An 18,944-nucleotide genomic window follows, 5' to 3' on the forward strand; every position below is an offset into this window, starting at 1 on the left:
TAAAATCTGATTATTCTTTATTCTAGTCAAAAAGCATCATGTGATACAAATTCAAGACATTATTAAAATCATTTGTAAGCTAAGTGAACATAACAGCTCGGCGGTGAAGGAAGACTTTTTAATAAGGCAAAATAATGAGTTGTGTGAATAAACAGAAAGAATGAAAAGTGTTAACTGTGACATTTAAGTGGTTACATGATTTTAATTATTCTTTTGATAATAAGCACGCATGTGATGTCTATTCAAGGCACTGAAACCTGTGCCTACTATGGAATCGGCAGCTGAATTAGAGCTCTGTTTTCTGCCCCTGGCAATTATAAGGGAACAAATGGAAATGGCTTTAACACCGTATAAAAATCTACCACCTACCAAAAGAATTTAAAAGGTAAGCTGGTAAGAACTACATGGGGAGAGTGAAAGGAAATGTTTTAAAAGGCCACAAGAACTCTGTATTTATTCGTGAGAAAGAGCAAGAGAGGTCAGGAGAGCTAGTCCGAGAACAGTCCAGAAGCCCGGCACATGCCAGCCCCTCATTTGTTCTTGGCTGCCAGAGGTTTCCGGCTGATCTTTTTCGATTTGTCATTATTCTTCTTCGGGGGTTCTGGGTTTGCCTGCATGTGTCTGCCGTACAGGCTGAAAAGAGAAAGAGGAAACCATGAGACCTCTTTTCCCAACCCGAATTTCTACTGGAAGAACTGTAAGGAACAGATTAATCTCTAGAAGTAGTCAATAAACCAAAAATAATCTTTCAAAGGTCACTTCTTTTACTATATTTAAGAATTTAAAAGGCTGGAGACAGAGCTCAGTGGTAGCACATTTGCCTAGCTTTGTGAAGCCCTAACTTGATACCTACCACCACAGAAGAGTTAAGATTGTCTTGCACAAGCTCACAAACCCGTATGCATGTTCCATAGCGGACTAACCTAGAATTTCCCACTCACTGGGCAGGGTGTGGAAACAGAACAGGAGGAAGTCTTCTAGATTCTGGACACAGGTAATGTTCAGGAAGCCCTTTCAGACTAATGTTCCAAAGGCCTTAAGTGTTTAAGTTGACACACGACAAAAAGTGGTTTGGGGAGAAGAGACAGAATGTCCATCTTGTGACAAGCAACCATCATGCCTGGCCTGGCAGCCCCGGGGCTGGCTAATGTGACAAAGAACAATGGGGTCCGAGTCTGTGCTGGCTGCTCATGCGTGATTGATGCTGCAGGGATGGCAACAACACATCAATGCCACATTAATAAGGACTGCTGATTAAATGTTGACAAAGTGCCCTACAATTACAGCGGATGGCATTCACTACAGAGAGAAGCTGGCTCCACGGCTGAGGGGATTTAAGGGAGCACCAGATAGTAATTAATCCATAATTTATGAGTAATTCTGATTAAACAAAATTAAAAGCCACCCTAAAATAAATACAGCTTAACCTTAACTCCCCTTATTGATATAACTGTGTCTCTCAGAGAGCCTCATGAGTGTCTCAGTTTCAATTTCTACAAGAAGAGGCATCTGCTGATTGTCACCTGCAGCTGGTTTACAGAGATGGGACGCTGGTACAGAGACTGGTCTCCTGACCACACTGTTTCTAAGGTTCACACAAGGAATCTCATTCATTCTTTACACTGGCATTCTGTGGCCACACACAGTGTAGCACTCTTTAGCATGCACTGGTGCTCTTGATGACACCAATGCCATGGTTGGCAGGCTTAAGGGAAGACTTAGACTTGACTTAGACTTAGACTTGGACTTGACTGTGACTGTGGAGAGAGAAGGTTGCACCTCAGGCTTTTGTTAGGTCATGGTATATGCTCTCCCCTGGAGTCTTCCAAGTATTTTCTTAGAAGTGGTACTAGCAGGCCCCCCGGGAGGTGGTGATGAAGGGCAAGGGCAAGGAGTGAGGAGGGAAGAGTCTGGAGGCGGAAGGAAATGGATTTAGGAGCCAGAGAAGGAGTCTCTAGCCAGGTGCTGGGATTGCTCTGCAGCTACAGGGGAGAGTTGTTTGGTCTCTTGGGTCAAGAAGGTACTATCAGTGCTGGAAGGTAACACGAGAGCATGCGCACGGGCTTTCAAGCTCTGTAGGAACCAGCAGTTTGGAGAGCTCTGTGATCCTTAATGGAGAGGATGAGAAGAAAGCAAGTCCCACATTACCTGTGATACCACTTGGTTTCCTAAAACTGTATATTTCTAATCCTCAAAAACCTGTGAGGATGTATATCGAATGGCTTGAGAAGTGAAGATCATCCTGTATCATCTGGTTGGCCCCAAATTATGCCACTTCCTTACCAGCATCTCTCTGGATAAACCAAAGAGGTAGAAGAAACCCTGAGCTCCGGTGGAGCCATCAACTGTATTTCCTTCCTTAATCAACACACTCAGAAACACCCTGCCCTTAAGGATCCTCTGGTCCTTTCTTCCTGGAATGCAGCTTTGCTTACGCAAGTCATGAGCTCCATGCTTGGGGGCTTCAAGCTGCAGTGGGACATTCCCTGGAGACTGTTTATGCCTGTGTCACCTGGCACAAAGGGAAGGTCTGTTTGTGTTCTGTGCTCAGGCACCTATGGTCTCAGTCACAGCCCTCTTACAGCTTCTTTTATATCTTTCCTCTATTTTCCCACCTCATTCCAGGAAAGGAAAAAGAAATAGACAACATTGAACTTTAAAGATTATAACAATCAGGGGCTGGAGATTTAGCTCAGCAGCATAAGCACCTGCCTTGCAAGCAGGTGGTCGTGAGTTCGATCCCCGGTACCGATTAAAAAAAATGTTTAAAGAAAGATGATAACAATCTACAGAAATACAGCACCACAGTTCATGCACCTGAAAACTTGGAAATGTGGGTGCTAGGAAAGGGGAGGGCTGAGGGAGGCAGAAGTTGCAGCTGCTAAGGCCTGATCTGTACTGCATTCTGGAGGAGCAGGGAGCCATGCTGAGCAGGAGGCTTCCAAAGCAGGTAGCTAGCCTTGGGGTGGGGGCAGATTCAGTCATTTTAGAATGGGGTGCAAAAGCTGCTTGGCCTTGGGCTCTGCTTCCATGAAGGGGGGATCTGGGATGTTCTGATATTTTAGTTACTGTCTTTTATATTCAGACTCCATTGTATATGTCTGGATTTCCTGGGCAAACCAGCAAGTCATACAAAGGGCCAGGCAGAGACTGCAACCATGGATATTTAAATGTGAGTTTTGACACTTGCAGTCTCTGGTTCTGGGCAAATGATCAGCAACTTTCCTCTCTCCCAACCCCACTGTGCCTCAGTTTTTTCTTCTGTCATATAAGGATGTCCTTTTCCTAGCAAGGTGGACTAATAAGCCTGGCACTGTGGCAAGTCTATTAGAAACCATCATCACAAGCTTTTGAAGAGAAGGGCTGATGTGATTACATACTCAAGAGTGATTAAATAAAAGTACTTACACGATTACCTAATTTCTTTAGGGCTTTTTCCTCTGAAAAGAACACGGTATTTTCTGTCTATGTTAAATCCCCACACACCTCTAGAAGAAAGGTTTTAATCCTCTTTGAAGAGAGCAACTAAGGCTGACCTAGCTAAATGCATTGCCCCACTTCCTCGGTGACTCATCAGCAGGACTGGAGGACACAGGTCCACTGTGACATCCTGTAACTCCTTCAGCTGTGTGGGCAGATGAGAGTCAGCCTTTCCCTGGGCTGGGGAACATGGGGTGAGGGCTGGGGCATGGGGACTCCCACATAGGGACAGGGCTGGGGCAGGGGAGCAACTAGATGCATTTCAGGGTCCAAAGTCTCGAGTTCCATTCCCGGCTCCCCCAGTAATTAGCCAAGGGTCTCAATATGGTAACTAAGTATAGCAGGCAGATCAGTGGCCTCGAGGGAGGGCCACGTCCTAAGCCTCCACACTCCTGAATTTGTCATTTCACATGGCCCAAATGGCCCTGCAGGTGGGAAGAAGTTAAGGACTGTGAGCTGGAAATACAATCTTGGGCTTTAGGGTGAACCAAATGTCATCGAAAAGCACTCCTATCCAGCACTCAGACGCTGAGGGAAGATTAAAAGTTCGAGCCCATCCTGGGCAATTTATAGCTTCTCTTAAAATAAAATAAAATAAAATAAAATAAAATACATACATACAAAGAGCTGAAAATGTAGGTTGGTGGGAAGGCCCTACTTTTGATCCCCAGTAATTGAAAGAAAGAAAGAAAGAAAGAAAGAAAGAAAGAAAGAAAGAAAGAAAGAAAGAAAGAAAGAAAGAAAAAGGTTCTTTCAGGAAGGAGGAAGGCTGCTGGCTGGGAGATGGAGGAAGAAAGAGCCAAGTGGTGCAGGCAGACTCTGAAGTGAAGAAGGGAAGGCCAGCCCGGGACAGTCTCCGGGTGGATGCAACGCTACACGGACCCTGACTCCAGACTTCTGATGTCCACAACTGTAAAACAACACATTTTTTTTGTTTCCAGCTACTACGTTTGTAAATAAGCAGTGATTAGTTGGAGCAGCGAAATGGAACTGCCAGGCTAAATACCACCTCTGTAGGCCTGACTGGGAGGCGTTTGCAAGCATGAGGATTCTGCTTCCTTTCATCAAGAATAAAAGTTGGTTCCTAGGGCAGCAGATCACTGAGAAGTTAATCAAGTTTGTGGAGGGGCAAGGTGTCCCCTAAAGACAGAATGGGGTACTCTTCCCACCAAGCAGGCAAACTGACCCTCTCTGTGACAGACAGGACAGTCTCTGTCCCCCATCTACTGCTAGTGACACGTTTTGACTGCATCTGAGTTTCCTTTCATGGAAACAGCTGAGTGATAATGCAGAGAAGGAGTTAGTGCCCCTGGCAATGGTGGTCTAGGACTCTAAGATGCTAAAGCATCAGACAATACAGGAAACAATATGACCAGTACAGCTTTCCTCCTGATCATCCAATTGCCTCCTCACCTGATGTGTGATTTTCTCTTAGGACTTTAGTGAATCTTGCCTGTTTTTTCTGTCCCTGCACTTGGGCAAGCTTCAACCATTCCTCAGCCCCTGCTACCCCTGTCCTTTCCCAGAGGGCATGTCCCCTCTGCTCTCTGTTCTCTGTGGCAGCTGTCACATCTCATGGCACCTTTTAACTGGGGATTCCTGGAGAACAGTTCAGGCTTTGCTCATTTCTTTATTCCACACCCTACTCAGTCCTGATGCCATGTGGACTTGGGAATGCCACTGACTTGCCAGTCTGATATCCAATCTGCTAAATGAAGGTGAAAACTGTCAGCTACTCTGGAAGGCATGAGCAAAGATCAAATTAGACACAGAAATGGTTGTGCCCACGTGGCTCACACTAGATGTTACACAATGGCTCTTAGGAGGCACTGTGATACAAGTCATCTGGCCAGGTTCTTTCACTTCACAGGTTCTGCTGCCTGGAACCTGCACTGTGACCATGTGCTTGGTAGAAGGGCTCTGGCTAGCAGTGCCACCTGGTAAAGTCAGCTTGAGAGTTGACAGAGGGACCTTGATGCAAGGGCACCTGTGAACCTACAGCCACTGGTGAGTAAAGTGCTCAGCCCAAAAAGTAAAGAGGACTTTTGCACAGAGCCCTAGAAAAATCTCTTCTCCTCTGAATTTTGAGGTTTCTAGAGGATAATTGGGATATGATTAAAGAACGGGAAAAACCAACAAAGAGCACTTCAAAGCAACAGGAAAGGATGCATCATTTTCAGGAGTCTGATGAACAGGCTTCTGTTGCCAAAGATGATTTCAAAGGCGAGGTGCCTGTAGATGCTCCTGGCCTGGGGAGAAGAGAAGCCAGCCGTGCTCAGGCTCACAAGGGCCCTCATTGCTGGCTGCAAAGGCCAAGGGCAAATGTGGCACTGGGCCCTGTCTGAGCTACTGACTGAAGAAGCCCTGGGAAAGACCATCACTGGAGGAAACACTGCAAAATGATTCTGGATTGCGTGGGTCACCAAGCAGATCACTTTAGATGCGTAGTATTAAAGCAGACTGCAGATGGGGCCACTTGAAGCTCCATGCATCTGATGACCATTGCTGGTTGAATCAAAAATTGCCGAGTAGAAGAAAATCCCAGCCCACCATAAACTAAGTTGATTTAGCAACCAATACATTTATTAAGCACTGTGATAAGAATGGTTTTCACTTACTCATATGCTTTATTTACTATAGGCACTTTTTGTTTTGGAAAAATCCATGAATTTTATTGTTTCTGCTGGATGCAGGGCTCTGGTACTGACCATCAACTCTTTCTTCTTCTGTAGCAATACAGACCACCACAGGCTACCCAACCCCTCAATAATTTCCTCTTTTGGACACAGGGCACTATCTTTGCTCTTCCTATCTCTCTGGAGACCTCTTCAGACCATGTATCCCTGATTTTTCTCTGTATTCTCTTCCCCAGAAAGATCATCTTTTTTGGGGGGGGGGGTCTGAGAATCGAACTCATGACCTTGCACTTGCCAGGCAGGCGACGTGTCACTGAACCTCATCCCTGGCTCTAGGATTATCTAATTTTGTAGTGACGGTGATTATCTATGAGCAGCAGTTCTGTAAGTCACCATCCCCTACTGTCCACTTAGAGATTCAGCCATAAAACCCAGCTAAGCAGGAGGTACTCCCCTCCCGCAGTGTCCACCATATCTCCAAACCATCAGGATCAAATGTTGGCATCATGTTGATATCTGTCATATTAGTCAAATCTGATAGAAGTTTCCTCTGTAGCAGCAATTCTTAGGGTAGGTCCATGGAACCGTCTGAAACTGTAGGCAAAGCTGTGTGTGTACGTATTTCATCTTAAAGAGCTGTGGCTTTCATCAGTTTTTCAAAAGATTCATAACTCAGTGAGTCAGTTAGATACTTTAAGGTACTCAGATTATTCTGATTTCCATCATCCTTTTGAGTGTGCACGTTCTTCTTTTCCTCCTTCTTCTGTCATGTGGCCATTAGCTTACGACAATGGTTCCTTGGTTGGTCTCCTTGACGCTGCTACTTAGTCTCCTCTGATGTGTCCTGCACTCAACTATTAGAACAATCTCTCTTGGCTGTATGAGTAGGGAAGAGGACCCAGTGTCCCCTAGATTGACCATGTAGCCTTAGTACCTTGCACAGAGCAGCCATAGCATGTGTGACCTGGGTCCAGCTTCCCACTTCCTCTCTCCTGTGCACTAACAGCACTTGTGAAACACGATTGGTTCGGAGGCAGGCAGTGCAGAGAGTAGGAAAGGAGAATCCAGTGTGAGTTCTGTCTCCCATGAGGTAACATCAAGTATTATGTCTTTCCAGAAACTCTGGTATCTCAGCTAGAAAATGGGAGTAACTTGCACACACTTAACTTTGCTGGCAATCAGACTGGCATGGGTTCCTTAGAGTGCTTTGAAAGCATAAAAAAGTGCTAACTCAGTCTGAAGCCTGGGATTAACATTTCCAGCCAGCAGCCTTAGGTGTGTTTTTTTTTTGTTTGCTTTTGTACCAGGGATTGAACTCACGACCTTGTATTTGTGTTTTTGCTTTTTGGCTGATCTGCATTATTATTGGCTGGAATGCCTGGCTGGGTCCTTTCTATAATTCAGACCCCATTCATATTTTGAAGATTTGAGATCTTCATTACTTTTTCCAACCCAGCCCTAACTTTTACTAAGCATCATCTGATTAGTCAGGATCTCCCCATTAAGTCCTTGATGATATACAGAGTGATGCTTATGGTTGGCTCATTATCTCAAAACATCAGAACACCTTGGTTGTAACACAGTATCTACACTGGCACTACTACACAGTTACTATTCAGTGCCACAATGATCCAGTGAGCTAGGTCCCATTAAAATCTTTCTTTTTCAAAGGAGTAAAATGGTGCTTTGCAATTTTAGTTCTGGGTCAAACCCAAGCAATTGCTCAAACTTGACTGAATTGTCTTGTCAGGCACCTTCACTGGATGTCTCAGTTTTGCTTTCTTAATAAGAGCAGGAAGTACAGGCTTGACTTCTCTGTAGTCCATACACTCAAGGCACTGCTAGGAACACATTGTATGCTATGTAAATATTGTGTTTTAGAATGCCAGGTATATGAGAGGTACAATATGCTGTTCTGAAGTCATTTGTTCATGTCGTATGCCTCCCTACTGTTGTTTTGGGGGTTTCCATAGCAAGTCCTTATACAGACCAAGAAAAGAACCCATTTTAAAATCTAAGTAGATGGCTAGCAGAAATAATGGAGAGAAATAATTCTGCTTATAGTCTGTAATCTTATGGTAGGATGCTAAATTTAAAATCCCTGCAAATAAATCTGTGGACAAAGTGTGAAACTTAAGAGTATTAATAAGTATTTGCAATATCTTTTGTCCTATATCTAGCAGCAACGAGGAGCTGATGACAGAACCTTAGCACATAAATTGCTGAGTCTTAAAGAAAAAAATTTAGTTATCCTAGTCCTATGAGGAATCCAACTAATTCAAAAGGCAATGATTTTTTTTTTTTTTTTTTTTTTTTGAGACCAAAGTTCCAAGAGACAGTTCCACACCATTCAGTAGCGGTGGTATGGTCTGTCAGTCTTCCATCATAATCCTTCCGTTCTCAGTTCTCAATGTGCACAGAGAGTGCAGACATACATGTGCACGTGGTATCTATAAAAATAGCCAAAAGGAGCGTGCAGCTGAATAAACACAGTATTAAGCTATATAAAAATATAAAATACAAGGTTGTTCTAAACACACGTTATACATTCCAGACTTGCTCACTGCTCCGCAAGAGAGGAGAAATGAGAATTCTGGCAGAGAAAAACTAACAGTATCATGCACAAAAGATGCTCATTAAACTTCATCATCCTGTCTACTCTAATGATGCTTTTACTTAATAAAAATTCCCCAAGCAGTTGCAAAGATATTAGGCAAGGTCTCCGGTTATGTATCAGAGGTCCAAGCTGTCACCAGCAGGCATGCAGTTCAGGAGGTATGTTCCCTGGGGAAACAGCGAATCCAGCTCTTGTGGAAGACATGCAGACAAAAATCAATAACTGCAGCCTGCTTCCCTGCTTAAGCATTTAAGAAAATAGGTAATCCTTTTAAATTAAACTGCAAAGTGCTAAATGTTGCAATTTCCAGAATAAACTCAAAGGCAAAAGGAAACAGGTCCAAGGGCACTGGTAAGTTTCTCAAACAAACTGCCTCCATACCTGGAATGAATATTTCTTTGTGGAAGAATTATTTTAGCAAATGGTATCTGTACTGATTGAAAGGATCTATTTGGGTGCGTATGTCTGTATGTTTGTAATACACACACAGATATACAAGCCTGCTTATAAATATGAAAAAGAAAGCAAGGAATTACTTATTTATAGGTAAATTTATCCCACTAAAAATATTCTTAAAAACCACTACTATGAAAATTCATTAACTAGTAAGCCAAGTTACAAACATAGTAATTTTCTAATCAACCTCTTAGCATGTATACCTGAATGCTACCCTATATCATCACAGATTATTATATTTTATCCATATTATATGACCACCTGAAAACATGAATATACAGGAAATTAAGATTGTCTTCTGCACGTTAAATGCTTAAATTGGCACAAAATGGATCAAAGTCAAAACACAGTAAACCACTCGAATAACACACTATGATTCCTGGGCTGGCAGGCATGGCTATAACCACACCAAGGCTACTCACAAAGCTGGAGAAGGAATCTTTCCATCAGAGGGGAGCTGGTTAGCAACGGAAAGAGTGGGGGAAATGCAGGTGGCGAAGAAAGGTAGTGAGGATGAGCAGGTTATGAATTCTGTGCATGCCGTGGGCAGGGTGATATTGCCAGAATGCTGGCATCAGTCCTACCCTGCAAATGTGGACCCAAACGTGGACTGCATGGTTTATTCTCTGGCTATCTCTACTCCATCCCAGCGTCATTCGCCTCCCTGTCCCTACCCTAGACCCTCACCCAGTTCTGATGTGGGTCCCCACTCCTCCCTCTGTTCTTCTCCTTGAACTGGGCCCTGGCACCAATCCTACTTTACAGGTGGAGGAGCGGAGATACCAACAGCTCCAATGCTGTGGATAAGAGTCAGTCCTTGGACTCCAGAATCTGAAGCTGCTGCCCCTGGCCTTGTGTCATGCAATTCATGACTCAGCGTTAAGCACCTGGGATGTACCCTCCCCTGGCTACAGCCCTTGTTCACACACAAGCATATGGCCTAGGAGAGCAACAGGCTTAGGACTTTAGCTATAACAGCTGGAGAAAAAAGTACTTTCCTTCTCTTTTACTTAACTAAGAATGACAGGAATCACCATGAACTGTGTGACAAGACTCAACCCAGGACAGAAACCAGCATAGGCAAAGGACTGAAAGACAGAATCCAGGGATACTGTGTGGGTCATTTTATCATGACATGCCTGGGGTCCATTGTATGGCTGGATTATTTTCATAAAACCATCAGATAATGCTGACTCTTAGGCTTTGTGTTCCCTACAACCAAAGGGCATGCTGAGTGCTAATTTCAAATGTGAATTTCCCTACCCAGTCTTCTGAGCCCACATCTCCAACCATATTAATCTCCTTGATATCATGTGTTACAATAATTATTGTTTATTAATTAGTATTGTTTCCTGTCTCTCCTAATAAAAGATTAGTTCCTACAGAGCAGGCAGCTTGTCTGTTTTCTTCAGTGCTCTCTGTCTCAAGTATGCTATAAATGTTTGTTGACTAACTGAATGAATGAAAGCTTGCATCATTGCATTTACTAGGATGTGCCGACTCTGGTACAAGGACAAGTGGAAATCACTGTTGGTTTTCTAGATCCAGGGCTTGGCACACAACAGTCATCCAATACACATGACCTTAATGAGAGTCTCCATTAAAGTTTATTTCTTCACGTCCTTGATTCCAACCCCAGGGAGATTGCCCATTGGGAGCCCTCTATTGAATGTGTACTGTGCAGGGCAGGGTGAGGTGTTGGGGGTAGTTATCTTGTCACAAATTCCTGGCTTCTATATCATGTTTTTTTCCAATTTTTTGAGAAAGGGTCTCATTATGTAGCCCAAGCTGGCCTTGAATTCATAGTGATCCTTCATGCCTCAGCCTCCAGGGTGCTGGGATTACTAGCATGTGCCACCACACTTGGCCCAATATCACTTTCTTACTCTCCTCAGTGTGTTACAGGATTTCCGGGCTAAAGGACAGAGGTAAGGCAGAATGGGGGAGCAGATGACAGGAATAAAAAGGCCACCACGCTACTCTGTGGGAGGCCCAGACTTCATCTTCTTGGGAGATTCCCTCTCCCTCCTTGGACCAGGGGCTTTGGCTGAATTCTTTTATGGCACAATGTTCTTTTAGCAAATATTAGTCCTGTCCATTGTTAGTAAGGACAAGTCGAAAATAGTTTTTATGAAAGAGAATTCCTTTATAAAAACATGATAAAAGTAATGATTGCTTTCCCTTTGCTCTGGGCGCACACAGTAAAAATGAGAATGGACTTGTGTCTTCATGGGAAGACTTCCATATGGCCATACAAGGTTCCTTCATGAGCAGCTCAGTGAAGATCCTGACCTCTGAAGTCACTGAGGGAGCCTTCACAACAGCAACTCGTGTAACAGTCGCTACACACTCAGGTTTACACAACAGGCTTCCACAGCACTTGCTAAGTATTACCTGATCGGGATCCAAGGCAATGCCCACAAATGAAACTGCCCAGGGTCCACATCTGTCTGATGGCTGTAGCTGTAAATGATACTACAATTACAGATCAGCTGTCACATAACTAGGAATACTGGTATCAAAAAGAAGCCTTTCCTTTCTCTCTTTCTTGTTTTTAAGATAAGAACAAATGGCAAAAGCATACAGAGAATATTAGTGTTACTAATGCATCACTACTGTGCCATCGTCTCCTTCTCCTCCTTCTCCTCCCCCTCCTCTTCATGGCTGGTGGCATGAACTCTGCTCATGACAGCGTCCTTCCTTTCCAGTGAGTTGACCACAGTGGGGGAAACACAGCTAAGTCAACAGAAGGCCGGACATCTCAATCAACAGAAGCACAAGGCTATCGATGTCAGAGTCCAGGGCCAAGAATACTGACCTGGGACTCTGAAGGTTTTGGAAGTAGACCATTAAACATGCTCCATGTTTTTCAAGAGAAAAGGAGGTCTCTGGATTTGCAAGGAGGTAGAAGCTATCGTGCATGAGTGATGATGTCATACACCGTCACTCCTGGCAGACACCACACAATGGGGTGTTCCATGGTACTGCACCCAAAACCCACTGCCAAAGCACTAAGGGGCATGGACTTTGGCCAGTCTGAGTTGGGCATCTAAGTGGAGCTTACACACTTTATCTCTGAGACCTGCAGCGCAATTATGATAAATGAAACCTCAGAGGGCTCACAGCTCTAGGGTTCCTCCTCCACTCTGTTTAGGGTGGGGTACGGTGTCTGACATTTTAGACAGCATTGATTAGTGTTCTTTTCCTCTACTATCCAAGGATTTCTGATGAGGTGAATCACATTTTACATATGGAGCAAGGAAGGAAACAAAACAAAATACCCAGAACAGGCTAAGAAATCAAAACCAGAAAACCTCCAGCTGTCTGCAACCCACATGGTGCTTCATCCACAAGACTCTCCTTGGGCAAACAAGCAACAACAGGCACCTGGTGCCTTTTGCTATTTTCCTGGCAATGCCAAATACCCGCTCTGTGAGGGCGAATGCCTTCTCTGTGACAAGACAGATAAGTCAATCTGTGCTCATTCTCTACTTGAGATCCCAAGATTTGAAATACTGGCCTGAGACACAAAGAAGGAGAGCAGTCCAGCAGTCCAGGTGAAGGGATGTGCTGTTGTCCAGAAAAGTGGTATCCAGGGATAAGTCACCCCCAACACAAGGAACCACAGAGAAGGTATCTGTGGCAGCCCAGTAGTAAATGTATTATAGGATTCCACTTTCCTTTTAATTATTATATTTTGAGTCTTATGGAAAAATAAGTTTTTAAAAAAAATTTGAGACAAGAGTCTTGTTAAGTTTCTGAGTGGCCCAGGTTAGGCTTAAATTTAGACTCTTCTTGCATTAGCTTCCCAGTGGGGGATTAATGGCATGTCCCACCATGCATGGCTATTTTTTAAATCAAAGTTTTAAGATTCTTAGAGAAACTTTCGGTCTGCAAGTACCAAAAGGTTAACACTAAGATGCGTGGATTAGGTCTGTTGTTCTGTAAGATTCATTAGGGGATTCCAGGCACCAATAAGGAAGCTGGGCGGGGCCCTGGGGGAGGTGGGGACTCCAGACACAGACACTCTGGGCGGGAGTGCTCTGTGTCATTGTCCCAAACAGGCAAAACTGTGGCTGTGGGAAGGGAGGGAAGAGATTAAACTTGTCACAACAGCCCTTTGCATCCAAGAATCTCTTGTGTTTCATCGAAGAATCTCACCCACAAAACACTCCTGGAAGGTGTTAGAATATTCTAAATGCAGCTGGTGAAAGTGAGGTGGAAGTGAAAGTGTGAGGTGCGGATGCCAGGGGACAGGGTAGCTGGGAAGCACCTCGCTGGCCCAGCACAATGTCACTGTGGATGCAAGACCCCAAGTGGAAGGCAGTAGTGACTCTCAAATAGTAAGAAACCATGTTCTGGGACAACTGACAGATTTATAACCTAGTTTTTGGGGGAAAGAGAAGGAGCGTGTGAGAGAATGAACAGGAATCTTTTTGTAAGCTCAGTGCCTATGTGGAAATCAATACAAAGCAGATGGGTAGAGACTGTTCTGAAACTCATCTGTAATTCCTGGCAGCTGGGTAACTTGCACACATTATGTAGCCTCTCTGAGAGTTCTCTCTCCTCTGTAAAATAGTATTGATAGTAACAGCACAAACCTCCTAGGATGGTTGTAGAGAGGAAATAACAGAGTACTTAGCGGGTACCAATAGGTGCTCAATAAACCACAGCTACTGTGTACTATGCTCAGAACCAGGCTGTCCATTCCACACTTGGGTGAAGTCACAGAATTGCAAAATTCTTTATGGTTGTCTGCCCAAAGTTTTACACAAAACACAGTTTCTTTCCAAAGAGATATTAAAAAAAAGTTGTATTATGTATGCTTGAGGAAAATAGCAAAAGGCAGAGAACATAAGGAGAGTCCTTAGATGTGAAACGACCAATAAGTTTAGTCACTTTCTGAGCCTGGTTGCCACACAGTCCTGTGAGCTGTAACACACAGTCACAGTAGTCAAATGGCAAAGACAGGGAGTCTTCCAGAAGGACTGAATATTGCTCTGTCCAGGATCCTGAATGGGCAGCTCCCCAGGACTAACGGGAAAAATGAGTGAAGGTATGGAGTGCAGCTCAACCCTCCTCGCACTCCAGCCCTCCCATTCCCAGGCTAAGCCTTTCTCAGATCTATTCAGATGGGAACCACATTACGTAAGAGTCAATAATCTTTATGGTAACTCTGCAGTGAAAGTGTCATTTATTGTAATGAACACTGATCATAAGTTAAGCCCCTAGCTACTCTCTCTGTTATTTTTCATTATACTGTTCCTTGCTCTGTTATATTTCAGGAGTACTGAGGGAATTCATCCAACTATGTTCGCCAGTCAGCTCTTCGTTACTCAGATTAGCTTCTGCTAAGATGCAATGGAGCAATTTGCAAACACACTGACTCTTAAGGAAATGCATCAGACACTAGTTATATGTTCTCTTTGCTGATGCCAGCAGGCAACCCTCCCCTTTCTTTTTCCCCCTGATTATTTGTCCCCTTAATTTGCTATTTTCTTCTCTACTTATCATCCACTCCACTCACAGTATAGTTCTCCAGGCCCAAATCTAAGAACACATTAAGAATGCGTTTTGGGGTACATTTCTTCTGCAGTAATACCTCTTTGTTCAGCTCAACACTCAGAATAATGCTTCCAAAATCATCATCACCTCTCCTACAGCTCTCCCTTGCAAACACCACACTGCTTATATTACAGCTCCCCTCTTCCCCGGCTGCTTTAACGGTCAATAACTCCAAAAGGCACGCCAGTGAGGAAAAGCTGGAATGTTTCCATTTTTTAAAAAAAGCCAAAATGAAAAATTCATTTTGTGTGTTGTATATTAAGCATGAGAGTGGAATTTCCATATGCCTCTGTGCTTCGAGCTCTTGGAACTGCTTATCAGGAGACTGTGAGTCCCCAGGGAGACCACGTCACTGCCACAGTTTATCGGGCGCTGACCAGCACAAAGGCATGGAGAACTCATGAATTTATGCCAAGCACTGGTCCTCTGGCAGAAGCATTAGTGGACTCCGCTGATCTAACTGGGAAGGGGGTTTCAGCAATCCCCATTGCACACTAGGTGTTTAAAACAAGCACTTCTCGTTGGACTGTTAGCTTTGGTCCTGTTTGTCATAGCACCAGGGAATAATTTAAGGATAAGAAACTGGTACCTATATATATATCACTGATCTAGACTCACCACTCTGGGTACCTTTCTCAGGGGGTGGGCAGAGTTGACTGGGAAATTTAGCTCAGTGGGGAAATGTATTCAGGCAGGCATGCCACAGTAATGCTATATTCTCTGACTATGCTTTCTACTGATACAGATCTGAGAAGAAACTTTTATTAAAATGTCTACAGCTCTTTAAAAGCAACATTAATTTCTTTTTTCCAGACACGACATAGTGCTTATGGTGAGGGCAGATGGATGTGAAGATCCCATGTACAGTATGAATACAAGAAACAGTCTCATCCAAGCCATATTCCATGGGAGTTTGGGGTTATGGGGAAAAATTATGTCTGGATTCTGGGACACTTGCAATGAGGGTAGGCAAAGAATCAAGGCTAGAAAAAAGCGGTAAGTTCATTAGGGTAAGGAAGGCATTTCTGGGAATGTTACAATGAACAATATGCACCTAACTTATGAACAAATACCTAAAAGGTAAACAAAGTGTCCTTGCACTGAAGGGAAATGCTCATGCTGAGTAGTTACAGGAATCTTAACTTCAAATCAGGTATAGACTATGAGGATTAAATTATTAGTAATTTACTGAAAAGGATTACCCAGTGAGCATAACGTTCACCATACTTTTTGAACTTAAGATGTAAGTTGTTATAGAATACTAGCATATTAAAAATGAATGGAAAGATATAATGGAAGGATATTTAAGTAAATAACATCACATGGGATAATATTCATGTTGTTTAAACATGTCCTGTGCATTCTGGTCACACACATGTATCAGCCTGGTGGCATGTTACAATACACTGCGTGTTTACCTCACGATCCTGTCAACTTGGTTCCAGTTCCAAGTCTTCACTAGGCAGAGTGTTGATGGCAATGTGCTCTGCTATCCATCTCCTTCTGTGACGGCAGCAGGAACACAACCTGTGACTAAGTGTGAGCCAGTTTAGGCACACATTACGTTTTTCACACTCTCCTTTGGTAGCTAAGGCTGCATCTCATCCCAAAGGTATCTGTATTAAAATAGGAGCTAGGGACGTAGCCCAGTGGTACAGTGCTTGTCTAGCATGTGTGAGGGGCTGGCTTTGATCCTCAGCACAGCAAAGGAATAAAATAAAAAGAAAAGAAAGCAACACAACGCAGGGAGAAGTTTCCATCCGTGCCCTAGTTTCCGTCGGTATGTACTGTGGTTGGGTACTGCTAGGAGGTGCCCCATGTGGTTTCCATGACATGGTAAGTCAGCCTTTGGCCAAAGACACAGCAAAGACTGCTGAGCTCAGACATATGGACACATACACCTCTGTACATGTACAGAATAATTATAGCAAAAAAGGAACTCTGACAGTAACATAAACTACATCTCCTTTCATTTTTAACTTGTAAGTTTTGTTTAAAAAGAAAAAAAACTGATTATGGCCCATTAAGAAATTCAGAAAAAGGTCAAAAGAAAACTGCCAGCAGTAACTTAAATATAACTTCTAGTAGTATTTTGTATATTTCTTTCAAGTTTTCACCCAATGTACTTTTAAAAACACAGTAATAATCATAGTGTAGTGACAAGTTTCAACATTTATCTGTTTGGGGACAGACTACCATTAAATTCTGTTTTAGCAGAATAGCAGCTGTAGCAGTGTGGCTTTAGGGAAGTTATTTAACTTAACTTTAGTTTTTCATACTGAAAAATAGAGGGATGAGTAGTATTAGCTGGCATCATTGGATTTCTGTGACAATTACAAGACACAGTATGTTGAAAGCAAGAGTATCTCACAAAATGTAGGCCTCTGTTAAAGGAAAGGGTGGATGACACATCACACAATTACTCACTGGGTTTTGCTGGCAGGAATCAAACCTGCATGTAAGTCAGAAATGTATGGGAAGGCTCAGGAGGGTCCAATCTTTCATTTATCTGTGAGATTCCTTAGGGAACTGACGTCAGTAGGATCACTAACTAACTCCTACTGCCAGGCCTGAAGTGTGGCCCAGCAGAGCTAAGCATAGACCAGAGCCCCTTTGCTGTTAGGGAAAGGGGTGTAACAAGCCATTTAAAGAAGGCTAAAAAAAAAGTTTCAAAAACTATAATATGCATATTTTAAATATGCACACCTAATAGAGTAACAACTTATGATCAAGAATAAAAATAAGAGTATGTAACATAATTCTGCCCCCTGCCAATGGATAGCTGGCAATGTCTAGAGTGGTATTTTATGTAGTAGTCACCCACAGAAGTGTAGGCAGAGCCAGAGATGCAGCTACACATCCTAAAATGCACAGGGCAGTCTCCCACAACAAAGAATTATCTGCATGGCTTATGGTTCGAACACACTTTGTTACTTCCAAAACCCATGCTGAGATTTAATCCCCATTATAAACTATTAAGATGTGGGATGACGTGGTACCTTTAAGAGGTAATTAGGATTCAGCCTTTATGAATGGATTTAATTAATTCATATGATTCATGGATGAGTGCATTATGCAGAAAGGGGGTCTGCTACAAAAGCCAATTTGATGACTCTCTTACCCTCTGATCCTTTATACCATTTCAGGGCTCAGACAGCAAGAGGGTCATCAACAGGGTCAGCACCTCAACTTTGGACTGAACTATAAGCCAAAATAAACCTCTTTTCTTTGTACCAGTCTGTGATACTGTGGTATCAGCAACTGAAAAAAGACTAAGACAGGACCCAAACATGAGTAGCCATGAAGCTGAAATATCCTGGCATAAGCAAAGCTTAGAAGTAGAGTTAAACCTGAGACCTTTTCTAAATATTAGAACTAGGGACACATGGCTCTGTTTCCCTCATGCTGCCAGGGTCCCAGCCATACAGCATCACCCTCCAGATTCCCAAAGACATTCTGTGAGAGGGCTGCAGGTGTACAGACACAGGCTGTAAATTTTAATTACTATGAACGTATTTTCATTACAGACAAGTGAGACTAATTTATCATTTGAAAGACACCTATAAAGTTTCTTTTAAAAGCACACTTCGGGATGACTTAAGGAAACATATTATAATATATAAAAACAAAACAAGTCCTATTTGGACAGGGAAAATCCCTGCTTTGGAGAGTAGTGCTTTAGTATTTACTTCTCTTTATTTTGCTTGTTGTTTGTATAGATATCATTCGTACTGGCTACTGAATAAATTTAATTCTACATTGGTGATAATAACACCTCCAAATTATAAAAAGAAAAGCAAGATCCAATATTGAGTTTTTTTTTCTTGCTTCTTTTTTAAATGGGACTCTGCTTACAAGTAATACTCAGGGATTTCAAAGCAATGGCACTGGGGCAACACAGCAAAAGCAACAACTATTGATTGTACCTAAAGCAGCAAAGAGGATACAGAAAATGCTTAGTTAAACAATGTCTAGTTGGGAAGAGATTGCTCTAATGTCTTAATTAGTTTCCATAGCAAAAGGTTATAAATTAGGGCTAGAATGGGTCTATACTTACACACACACCCACACCCTTACCTCTGCTACCTGAAGAAAATCTAGTGCTCGTGAGAAGAGCAATGGAAAAAAGAAATTCAGTGGCACAGCCTTTGGAGAGAAAATCATATCAAACTCAGCTCCCTGAGTCTAAA

General features: G+C 43.0%; 1 protein-coding gene across 3 annotated transcripts in view; it reads right to left on the reverse strand.

The window, feature by feature from the left end:
* Rsu1 (Ras suppressor protein 1) overlaps positions 1 to 18,944 on the reverse strand; it is a 188,722-nt gene continuing 169,778 nt past the window's right edge. For 2 of the 3 annotated variants that reach the window (XM_063237872.1, XM_003462766.5), the window contains one exon: positions 1 to 633. In XM_063237872.1, coding sequence (XP_063093942.1) covers positions 401 to 633 — 233 coding nt within the window. In that variant the 3' untranslated portion in view covers positions 1 to 400. The other variant, XM_063237873.1, reaches the window with a different exon arrangement.

This window comes from Cavia porcellus, unplaced genomic scaffold (genome assembly GCF_034190915.1).
Source record: "Cavia porcellus strain 051 isolate PalLab524CR breed Dunkin Hartley unplaced genomic scaffold, mCavPor4.1 scaffold_27, whole genome shotgun sequence".
NCBI classification, from domain to species: domain Eukaryota; kingdom Metazoa; phylum Chordata; class Mammalia; order Rodentia; family Caviidae; genus Cavia; species Cavia porcellus.